The following is a 12,429-nucleotide window of genomic DNA, read 5'->3' on the forward strand; positions in this document are numbered from 1 at the left end:
TTCCGAACAGGCCATGAAGGCCCAACGGTAACTACCGGCCGCCGTGTCATCCTCATACCACAGGCGTCACTGGATGCGGATATGGAGGGGCATGTGGTCAGCACACCGCTCTCCCAGCCGTATGTCAGTTTCCGAGACCGGAGCCGGTACTTCTCAATCAAGTAGCTCCTCAGTTTGCCTCACAAGGGCTGAGTGCACCCCGCTTGCCGACAAAGCTCGGCGGACCAGATGGTCACCCATCCAAGTGCTAGCCCAGCCCGACAGCGCTTAACTTCGGTGATCTGACGGGAACCGGTGTTACCACTGCGGCAAGGCCGTTGGCACTTCACCATCACATATAACAATTTAAGAAAAAAAAGTAATTTTTCAAAATTTTCAAAATTCACATCCGCATATATTATTGACACGTGATGCCTCAAATGAGTTTAGCACATACAGTCGTCTTGAAACAACACTCAGCTCTCTCGAATAGGGTAATTAACGTAACTGCGGCTAGTAGGGGTCGACGAATAGTAAGGGCCACATAGTGTTCCTCTGGGTTACCGGAAAACAGCGGTCGCATCTAGTGCTTCCAATAAAGCGCAGACAGCAGTCCGCCATTTGGTGGAACTTGAGTGATGGACATTTTGTGCTTCTGTTACAAGTAAATTTCAAGACTGACGAATTTTCAGCTTTGATTTGTACTGTCAAAGGTAAGAAGTAATTTTTCTATATTAATATTTAAGTAGTGCAGTGTAGATTGCACCGAAATAATGAAATTCCGTGCAGTCAAGCCGGTTTCTGTTTCTGCCTGATTAATTGCGCTACTTTCTGTGTGCCTGCAAGATAGGTCTTGGAAGCAGATCAGATTTGAAGGTTTTAGATCTAAAGGAAGGACTCTGGATTTTTGATTACCATTGGTCTTTCGTATTCTTCCCACTTGTTGGCTGACTACAATCCCCGGCTGGTCGTAACAATATAATATCCCAGTTGTGGGGTCCATTTTTATCGCTATATCGCCATTTTAACCTGATCTGGGACTGATAGAGATCGTTAGCAGATAAGGTTAACAGTCGAATAAGTGGAGTTTCCAATTGGTGTGTTCCCACTGGTTATATCTGGCACTTCCGTAGGAAAAGAAGAGCAAGACGAATGTCGACCAGAGAAACTGCGGGGGAAGAGGAGGAGGAGGGGAGGAGGGTGAGGAGGGAGAGGAGACGGTCATTTGGGTTATCCAGCGGATGCAGAGTTACCGATCAGTGTGCACCGATTCTCCGAACCAGTAGTTTCGGTATTGTCGTAAGAAGCGATGAAAGAACGAAATAGTGTTCATTTGACGTAAAACAGGGAACAGTAATTCTCACAGACTGTACGGGTATGTAGGGGAGCATTTAGTATGAGATTACCATTGCATTTTCATCCAGAAAATAATTATTTTTAGATATGTCTAAACGAAAGTGCACATCAGTGACGGTATTTTTAAAAGCGAAGGAGTGAAAATTAGTTTTCTTCTAATCTGAAATGACGACTCGATCCTCCCTTTACAAAACAGCCATAGTGCAATAAACATAGTGTTGAGAAAACTTGAGAAAAGTGTTCTAAATTACGAATTCTGAAGTATCATACATAAGGGACATAAACACGAATCAAAATTATTTTATAATAAATTATGACCACCTAAATACTGCGACTTACGTCTTTTTGAAAATTTATTTATTTATCGTATAGCACATCGCTAATCTTATACACTTTACATACAATTTAGTTACAAATTGACACCCAGGCATTGAATATAATCGATAGCCTCCTCTGTTGCAATTAGCAAGTGGAAGTTTCCCTAGTAAACTCGAACTTAGCATTCTCCTACTATAAGCTGCGTTATTTGCTTTTCAGCATCAAAAAATGGTTCAAATGGCTCTGAGCACTATGGGGCTTAACATCTGAGGTCATCAGTCCCCTAGAACTTAGAACTACTTAAACCTAACTAACCTACGGACATCACACACACCCATGCCCGAGGCAGGATTCGAACCTGCGACCGTAGCGGTCGCACGGTTCCAGACTGAAGCGCCTAGAACCGCTCGGCCACACCGGCTGGCTTTTCAGCATCGCAGTCGCAGTGTGGAGTTAGTATCTTTCCCCATTTGTAGAGGGCGTCAGCACTTCTTCTGTGGCCAGTGCGTATGCGGTTTAAAGTTGTCCACACTTTGCGTGACTGATTGAAGCCGGGTGACTTCTCATTTACCTTAAAACTTTGGCATTTTAGTGTGTAGTGTTCTCGCCAATGTTGCTTCCACAGATTGTGGATGTCAAAGTTGGAAGTCGTCGTCCCTTTAGCAGTGGGTGGTGGTGGTCTTTTCGATTTAAGTCTTCTGCAATCCAGGTCAGCTGTATCATTATGTATGGGCAGGTGTGGGTTATTAATTACCTTGCGGTATTATCTGAGGAGAGCATTTTTTGGCCGTACCTCTGGTGGTGGTACACGGCTCAGGGTTGGCAGCCATACGATAGGGATAGATTTTATTGTAATGATGCGCATGGGTCGCTTAATACCACATCAGTTCTGTCTGTGTAGGGGCTATTAATTCATATCGGAGCGCAGTATTTTGCCACTGAGTAGATAAGCCCAACTGCTGATGTGCGGATTGTATTTACTGTGGAGACCCAAATAGTGCTGTACAATTTATGGATGATGATGTTTCTTGTCCTCACTTTGCCTGCAATCTTTGTCATGTGCTCTTGTAAGAGAGCGTCCTGTCCAGTGTAAGTCCTAGATATTTGGGGTAGTTGTTGTGGTTAAGGCGTTTCACTCCAAAGATAACATTGAACTCTCTTTTTGCTGAGTGGTTGCAAATGTGGAAGCACGATACCTCAGTCTTGTTCGGGTTTGGCTGTAGTCTCCATTCGCGAAAGTAGCCACTCAGTGACTTTAGATCGGAGCACAGGATGTCTTCAGTGGCCTCAACAATGATCCGTGTTGTGCAGCTAGGGTCCAGTCATCCGCATAGGCAAACTTCCTAGAGTGTGTGTTTGTAATGTTGGAAATGTAAAGATTGAAGAGTTGTGGGACAAGAGCTGTGCCCTATGGTAGTCCATTGCTGAGTTCCTAGATGGAGCTCTTTCTTTCTGCGGTATATACTTAAAAAACTCTTCCAGCAAGCAAGTTATCGATGAGTCTGATAGTATTGCCACATGCAATTATTTGAATTAGTTTGCACAACAGCCCTTGTCTCCAAACAGTGTCATAGGCTGCACTCAGATCTATGAATGCAGTTGATGTTTTTTGCTTTTTTTGACAGCCTGCCTCCATATAGGTTGTCAGGGAAAGCAATTGGGCAGTATATCTTCTATTAGGTCCAAATACTGCTTGTTCGTTTGGGATTGATTCCAGTATTTTTGGGCTCAGTTTGTTACATAGGAGTTTCCCGAGCAGCTTATATATGACACTGAGCAGTGCGATTGGTCTATAACTCTTTGGCTGGTCACTTGGTTTTCCGGCTTACACAGTGAGATGACCTTTGAATTCTTTATTTTCTATGGTATATCCCCTGTTGTCATTACATTTGTATAAAATTCTGCAAGCCGTTTTTTGGCATACTTCCCGCAATGAAGACGGAATTCTGCGTGTATTCCATCCGGTCCAGTTGCTTTCCTGCCTTGGCGTTTTTCAGAGCGTCTCTGATTTAAGTATTGCTAAATTTGGAAGAATATTCATCTAAAGAAGTGCTGCTTATCTTAAGGGCACTCTTGTGTCACTATATTCTTGCACATCTGTTGATCAAGACAAGATAGTATCTTCGTAGAATCCTCTATTTTCTTCAGGAATATAATGAATGAGTTTTTCAGTGCCTTTGATCTTTTAGAGGGACCTTATCCAGAGGATAAGCAGGAGCTGTTGGCAATATCGGATCAGGGTAGCACCAAGACTGTAACATGAGTGTATGCAACGACAACCTCAACTCCAAATGTTCCTTTACAAACCAAACCCCAGGAGAATTGCCCCAGTTTAATTCCCGTACCACTGAAAAGATGAGTGAGATAAAAATTAATTAGTGTCATTGGTGTTGAGGAATGACTGAAATCGTTGAAATTCTATACCGAATTTGAGACTAAGTTAGCCCCTCTTCTAACTATAATCTACCGAAGATCCCGCGAATAGAAAACGGTGCCCAGTAACTGGAAGAAAGCAGAGGGCACGCCCATGTAAAACGTGTACAACAGATGTGATCTACGAAACTACCGTCCAATTTGCTTGACATCCATTTGCTGCAGAATCTTACAACACACTCTGAGTTCAAACACAGTAAGGTATCTTGAACTGAATGACCTTCATCATGTCAGCCAGCAGAGCCTGCGAAAACATATTACATGAAACCCAACTCATACTTTTCTCACATTACATCTTGAAAATCATGTATCAAGACAGTCGGGTAGATACAGTATTTCTCGATTCCCCGAAAAGCATTTGACTCAGTACCACACATATGTTTACTATCGAAAGTACAATCGTATCGATTTGAAGCGAAATTTGTGACTGGTTTGAAGGTTTTTTGGTAGAGAGAATGAAGCAAGTTGTCTTGGACGGAGAGTCATCGATAGATGTAAAAGTAACTTCGGGAGGCCCCATGGAAGTGTGTTGAGATCATTGATGTTTACGCTGTATATTAATGACCTTGAGGACAATATTAATAGTAATCTCTGGCTTTTCGCAGGCGATGAAGTTATTTATAAGGACGTTTCATGTGACAGAAACCGCGCAAATACTCAGTCAAATCTTGATAAGATTTTAAAGTTGTGCAAAGACTGGCAACTTGCTTTAAAAGTCCAGAAATATAAAGTTGTGCACTCCACGAAACGAAAAAAACGTAGTAGCTAGCCTATGACAATAATATCAATGAGTCACAAATGGAATCGGTCAGCTCGTACAAATACCTGAGTGTAACAATTCGTAGAGATATGAAATATAATGATCACACACCCTCATTCGTAGGTAAAGTAGTTGGCAGACTGCGGTTCACAGGCAGAATACAAGGGAAATGTAATTAGTAATCAGTCTACGAAGGATTTCCGTTCTAGAATATTGTCTGAGTGTATGGTACCCGTACCAAACAGAATCAAAAGTAAATCTTGGACGGATACATAGGACAGCACGAATTGTCACAGGTATGTTCGACCCGTGGGAGAGTGTTGCGAAGCTGCTGAAAGACCTGAACTGGCAGACGCTTGAAGATAGACGCAAACTATCCCGTGAGAACTAACTTGGAAAGTTTACAGAACCAACTTTATGTGACGACTCTAGAAACATGTCATAATTGTCTATGCATCACTCCCGTATTTTTCGGCAAGACAACATTAGAGTAATTACAATACGCGATAACGCATTTAAGCAATCATTCTTCCAGCTATCCACATGTGAGCGGGAGACATCCCAGATAATTAGTACAATGAGTTTCCTTTAATTTACGTCTATTGTCACAAACTTTTTGTTAACAGATTACCGGTTTCGGTCTATAAAAACAAAGATCTGATGATGGTCATTATAGACCGAAACCGGTAATCTGTTAACAAAAAGTTTGTGACCATAGACGTAAATTAAAGGAATCTTATTCTATATACGGGTCACTGTTTTATTCGCGACAATGTCACAGCTTGTGGAATTAGTAGAATGGTACGTACCCTCCACCACGCACTTCACAGTGGTTTGCAGAGTAAAGATGGAGATGTAGGGGTAGATGTAGGTTTAGGTGTAAAATCCATAAAGCTAGCACACAACCTCGAACGTCTGACCTGTAAATGAAATGGTGAAATTATTGTATGAGAAACTGAATTTTATGCTCTAGAGGCACTGAGTTTTCGACAGTATCTGCAGAAATGTACTTTCTGTCAATAGTGTAACCACCAAATTCTGTAACCTGTGATTGCTTTTGAATCATGTATTTCTTTAACAGTGTATTTGTTTTTCTGCACCGCTACTATTAGTAAGTTTTGTTATTTTATGAGTACTATACAAATAATCATTATTTTTCAAGACTCTCTTAATCACGCTTAAGTCCCTGTCATAGGACATATAAGAATGTCCACGTATTGGAAAAAAATATTCAGTTCTCTTGAATCGTACTGTATCATAATAAGAATCTAATAAATAGGTGGTTTCCTTCTGACACGCGCAATTATCGGAATATATGTAGCGCTCAGTTCAGATAGCACATTTTCCAATAAATTTTCCAATCGAATAAGAAAGAACAAACTTTGTGAGAGTTTTTCCTAGCAACTTCCTCATGATACAGATACAAAACTGCAACACGTCATTTGATGTGATGAATATAAAATACACTCCTGGAAATTGAAAAAAGAACACCGTGAATTCATTGTCCCAGGAAGGGGAAACTTTATTCACACATTCCTGGGGTCAGATACATCACATGATCACACTGACAGAACCACAGGCACATAGACACAGGCAACAGAGCATGCACAATGTCGACACTAGTACAGTGTATATCCACCTTTCGCAGCAATGCAGGTTGCTATTCTCCCATGGAGACGATCGTAGAGATGCTGGATGTAGTCCTGTGGAACGGCTTGCCATGCCATTTCCACTTGGCGCCTCAATTGGACCAGCGTTCGTGCTGGACGTGCAGACCGCGTGAGACGACGCTTCATCCAGTCCCAAACATGCTCAATGGGGGACAGATCCGGAGATCCTGCTGGCCAGGGTAGTTGACTTACACCTTCTAGAGCACGTTGGGTGGCACGGGATACATGCGGACGTGCATTGTCCTGTTGGAACAGCAAGTTCCCTTGCCGGTCTAGGAATGGTAGAACGATGGGTTCGATGACGGTTTGGATGTACCGTGCACTATTCAGTGTCCCCTCGACGATCACCAGTGGTGTACGGCCAGTGTAGGAGATCGCTCCCCACACCGTGATGCCGGGTGTTGGCCCTGTGTGCCTCGGTCGTACGCAGTCCTGATTGTGGCGCTCACCTGCACGGCGCCAAACACGCATACGACCATCATTGGCATCAAGGCAGAAGCGACTCTCATCGCTGACGACGACACGTCTCCATTCGTCCCTCCATTCACGACTTTCGCGACACCACTGGAGGCGGGCTGCACGATGTTTGGGCGTGAGCGGAAGACGGCCTAACGGTGTGCGGGACCGTAGCCCAGCTTCATGGAGACGGTTGCGAATGGTCCTCGCCGATACCCCAGGAGCAACAGTGTCCCTAATTTGCTGGGAAGTGGCGGTGCGGTCCCCTACGGCACTGTGTAGGATCCTACGGTCTTGGCGTGCATCCGTGCGTCGCTGCGGTCCGGTCCCAGGTCGACGGGCACGTGCACCTTCCGCCGACCACTGGCGACAACATCGATGTACTGTGGAGACCTCACGCCCCACGTGTTGAGCAATTCGGCGGTACGTCCACCCGGCCTCCCGCATGCCCAATATACGCCCTCGCTCAAAGTCCGTCAACTGCACATACGGTTCACGTCCACGCTGTCGCGGCATGCTACCAGTGTTAAAGACTGCGATGGAGCTCCGTATGCCACGGCAAACTGGCTGACACTGACGGCGGCGGTGCACAAATGCTGCGCAGCTAGCGCCATTCGACGGCCAACACCGCGGTTCCTGGTGTGTCCGCTGTGCCGTGCGTGTGATCATTGCTTGTACAGCCCTCTCGCAGTGTCCGGAGCAAGTATGGTGGGTCTGACACACCGGTGTCAATGTGTTCTTTTTTCCATTTCCAGGAGTGTAGACTCACTGTTAACTGCCACACATAAAACAATTCTTGAGCTGGAGAAACAGGCAGCTGCATAGTCTGCTTACACTGTACTACAATTGCTGAGAACTAGGATGTTTATTTCCATACTCATTTCCCTTTTTCGTATGGAATACAACCGATTTTACTTCTTTCTAAGCTGACACTGAGTTCTGCAGCTTCACATCTTTTGTTTACATCACTGAGATGGGGTCTTTTCAGTTTTTGTTTCAGTTGTCCACGTGTATAACAAGAATCTACTTGTGGCTGCCCCAATAATAATTTGAAGTTTTCATTATAATTGGTAACCAAGTTGGTAACTAACTTGCAAATTTGGATGTTTCTGCTGAGCCTACTAAAACATAAAATCAGTTACTTAGAAGAACTGCTGCTACAATAACTGGATTTTGTTGTAAATGAGCTTATATGCTTACGTACCAACATTCTTGTTTCATCACTAAATCTTGGGCATTAACGCATACCCTTTGTGTCTCATCAACTTTTAATCGGAAAACTCAACTATCTGGTTTGCTTTGTGTGTTTTAAGATACAGAAAGTATTGACACAAACGCTTTGAAGCACACCTCCTGCCACTGATTATCATCTCCTGAAACAAGGCATTTTAATCATTTGAATGCTGCATTTTTTTTTTTTTTTTAGGTTCTTCTTCCAGTGGTGGACGGTGTTAAATTTCATGTGTATCAATGAGTACCGTGTGAACAAATTTTGATCATCCTTTGTACTCATTTCTTGAAAGCTAATGAGAATTTTGATCCACAGAACCTCTCATACTGTTACTCTTGCAAATATTAAAAACTGAAGTTAGACTAGTAAATATATATTATAGTTTATGGAAAAAAAATTGTCACTGGAGTATTAAGGGGGGAACTTCATGGAAAACGCACACTGTTTAAAAGATGTACCAAATCCACAATTTTGCAGATACGGCAATGAAATTAACACATTTACTACTAAGTTCATTGGATTATACACTTAACTTTCATTTATGGTATTTAAAAATTAATTTTCAAAAAATGAAATTTGTAATTTTTCTCGGAATTTATTCAAGACACTTCTACAAAATTTTCTCTATTTAATCTCTTTGTATGTAGTAAGCTTCTCTTATGAGGTTTCTTGAGTACATCGGAGTACTTTCATAATTTTTAATTGTATTTCTCTAAGTATCATATAAAATTCCTGCAAATTTCCAAATACTTTGCTTTATATCTCAGGTTACACTCAGAATTTCAAATTTTACTCTTGAGAGAACTATTATTGGACTTGTAGAAGTAAGTATACAAATTTCATTTTTCTAGCCTTCACAGATTTGGGCAATAATGTACATAAAATTGAAAAAAACATAATTTTAAGGAAATGCAATTTAAAGTACAAGCTAATTTTTTCTTATTTTACCTCTTCAGAAAGCCCCAGATTTGTGCTCAGGATCCTCTTTCCCTGCAAGACTGCCGCATGGGGTAGCCGCGCGGTCTAAGGACGCCTTGTCACGGTTTGCGAGGGTCCTCCCGTCGGAGGTTCGAGTCCTCCCTCGGCCATGTGTGTGTGTGTGTGTGTGTGTGTGTGTGTGTGTGTGTGTGTGTGTGTGCGTGTGTGTGTGTGTGTTGTCCTTAGCGTAAGTAAGATTAAGTAGTGTTTTACCTTAGGGACTGATGACCTTAGCAGTTTGGTCCCATACAACTTACCAAAATTTCCAAATTTCCCTACAATACTTCTCTGCTGGTTTTTTGTTTTCTGTCTTCTTTCCTTTACTAGGTCTTCAACTGACATTTTAGCTGCAAAGAGACACTAAATCCATTTTTCTCAAGCTGTCTTGAGTAAAATTTCCAATCTTAAAGACTATTCTTTCTAATACATTCATCCTACTTACTTTCCTATCATTAAATACAAGAATTGTAAGATAATTTACAATTCTGACAATTGTGTAAGATGAAAAAGTGGAAAGACAACAACTGTTTCTTCATAAACAAAGCAGCTGGTTTGTTATTGTTTCTAAGATACGGAAAAGAGTCACAGAAGATCTATGAAACCAAAGAGTAACAGTCTTCTAGATGCATCCCATGCAAGTTTGATTGATAGTAATCCACGAATTCTTTGTTCACCGAGCTAGTATTGAAGGGTCGCTTCAAAAAGTGGACGTGGCAGGAAGATCGTGTCACACATTTAATTACTTTTCAGTCTCCTCGGATGCGGTTTCATTATTGAAACTTTCGGAACTTATTGTCCATGGGTTCCACTAATAAATAAAAAATAAACTGAAAATTCACATTTTCGGTCATTTTCATGAATGTTCCTTTGACACTATATAATTATAGTTGGTTACACAGTAAATGCATTACACTTATTTATATGCTTCGACAATTGTTTTAGATGGCGCTTCCTTTCCTGTATTAGTGTCAAAACCTTGTCCTTGGAGTCCATCAGATTTAATAATATTTCTCCTGCAAAACTATTACCTTTCCTCTTCCTTAATTCATTACTTTTTTCCTTTCTTAGTTTACATACCCGATTCGTTTTGTGATCATTTTAACAAATTAACAAAGGAAGATACTCAGTAATAAAAACACATCCAATGTGTAAACATTCTGTTGCATCGATATAATTTGCCGGCCGCTGTGGCCGAGCGGTTCCAGACGCTTCAGTCCGGAACTGCGTTGCTGTTACGGCCGTAGGTTCGAATCCTGCCGCGGGCATGGATGTGTGTGATGCCCTTAAGTTAGTTAGTTTCAACTGGATCTGAGCACTATGGGACTTAACATCTAAGGTCATCAGTCCCCTAGAACTTAGAACTACTTAAACCTAACTAACCTAAGAACATCACACACATCCATGCCCGAGGCAGGATTCGAACCTGCGACCGTATCAGTCGCGCGGTTCCGGACTGAAGCGCTTGGTCACCGCGGCCGGCTGTTAGTTAGGTTTAAGTAGTTCTAAGTCTACGGGACTGATGACCTCAGATGTTAAGTGCCATAGTGCTTAGAGCCATTTGAACATTTCGATATAATTTACAGAGCAGAACCAGGACTGCTAACATATTTTTTAACAAACGTCCCTCTGAAAAAATAGACCGATTAACTTGACATCGGTTCTACTCACAATGGAAACGGTACCGACGCCGTTTCGTTGTAAAACTGTGTTGCGAACCCATTAGAACCCATTTCATCGCCAAAGAGAGGTACTGACACAAAGACTGGTGATCAGAAATTTTACAACACACCTCTTCTCCCCTCCCAGCCAACTACTGGCAGTGAAAGTTTCATCCGCCACCAGTTTTCGAACCGCCTTACCTCCGAGTCGAGTGCTAAAGCACAGGGCTGCGTTAGCGACCTCGGTTACGGAGGCAGATAAACTACAACCTCTTTAAGGAAACAGAAGGCTGTCAACTCGACCCATTCATTCCAACTTCCCGCGGTCGCCACTCCCCAGGAGGAAGTAGGAGCCTCCGACTGAAATCGCGCGAAATCTTCACATCGGAAAAAAATCTGCAGCATACCAGTCATTTGCTGATGTTGGTGGGAAACAGCGAAATAGAGTGTGGTAGTAGTTAATGAGTGAGTTTGTAATGTGTCCCTGCAGCGTGCGTAGACAGTGAGGAGGAGTCTGGCAGCGGGACGCCGCAGGCAGTCGCCGACAGCACGCGCCCTGCGACCGACGCTCCGCGCGACCGCCGGCAGCAGAAGCAGCAGCAGCAGCAGTCAGAGGCCGGTCCCCGGGCCAGGACGACAGTCGATGTGCACGTCGATGTTCGGGTTTGCTCCACCGACGCCCGCCGGGTGTCTCCGGACGGCACGGAGAGCTGTCGAGAGCAGAACGATCCTCAGCCGCCACTCAACAGGTAGGCACACTTTCGCAAACTACAGTGACTTCCCATCAGCCACTGCAATATTCCATAGGAACATTTTCCGTCATGTTTTCGGTTGTCGAAATCATTTTCTTTTATTCATCTTTCTGTACTGCTTTGTTAACAGCTGAAGTTGTAGCACATTTCATTCCAACAACGGACCTCCGACAATTTTGCTTTACATAACTGCGCATTGCTTTCGCGTTCATGAATCTATCAATAATATAATTGTATAATATAATATAATTGTATAATTTTAACGCACTTACCTTCGCTTTACTGCGTACTTTACAGTCGATTCATCACCTATATGCAAAAATTCTGAGGATGGTTTTCTTTTGAAATTCTGTACGAGATGAATCTGAACTCCACCGACAAAACTTTGGAGATTGTTCAGGGATACAGTCTCCGGTCGTTCCTTCCAGAGTAATAGTGTCATGACGATTTATTACGTTTGTGTCTGGGGAAACGCCTTCGCAACAGGGATAACACTTTTGATATGGCATCACCAGAACGTGCAATAGAAAACACAAAATAAGGCAACAACCTGAGACACACTACTGTGACGTCAGCATAGCGTCATCATGCCGCTCTTCCATTGCATTCTGTAAACCGATCAACTCTTAATCAATAAAGCTACTTATACCGCTGTGTATCACTGTTAGCCCACTACTAACGCTGCCGGAAAAGTAAACCAGGGACACAAACGATCAGTACTAAATGTAAGCCACAAAATGGTTCAAATGGCTCTGAGCACTATGGGACTCAACTGCAGTGGTCATCAGTCCCCTAGAACTTAGAACTAGTTAAATCTAACTAACCTAAGGACATCACA

The 12,429-nt window shown here is 42.8% G+C and overlaps 1 protein-coding gene and 1 pseudogene across 1 annotated transcript in view; one reads left to right on the forward strand and one right to left on the reverse strand.

Annotated features, from left to right (window-relative positions):
- The window catches only part of LOC126456087 (protein phosphatase PHLPP-like protein), a 414,974-nt gene that overhangs the window by 26,790 nt on the left and 375,755 nt on the right, over positions 1-12,429 (forward strand). The window contains exon 2 of the mRNA XM_050091843.1: positions 11,330-11,588. Coding sequence (XP_049947800.1) covers positions 11,330-11,588 — 259 coding nt within the window. The remainder of the gene's footprint in view (positions 1-11,329; positions 11,589-12,429) is intronic.
- On the reverse strand, positions 205-322 carry LOC126458791 (5S ribosomal RNA; annotated as a pseudogene).

Source organism: Schistocerca serialis, chromosome 2, assembly GCF_023864345.2.
Source record: "Schistocerca serialis cubense isolate TAMUIC-IGC-003099 chromosome 2, iqSchSeri2.2, whole genome shotgun sequence".
NCBI lineage: Eukaryota > Metazoa > Arthropoda > Insecta > Orthoptera > Acrididae > Schistocerca > Schistocerca serialis.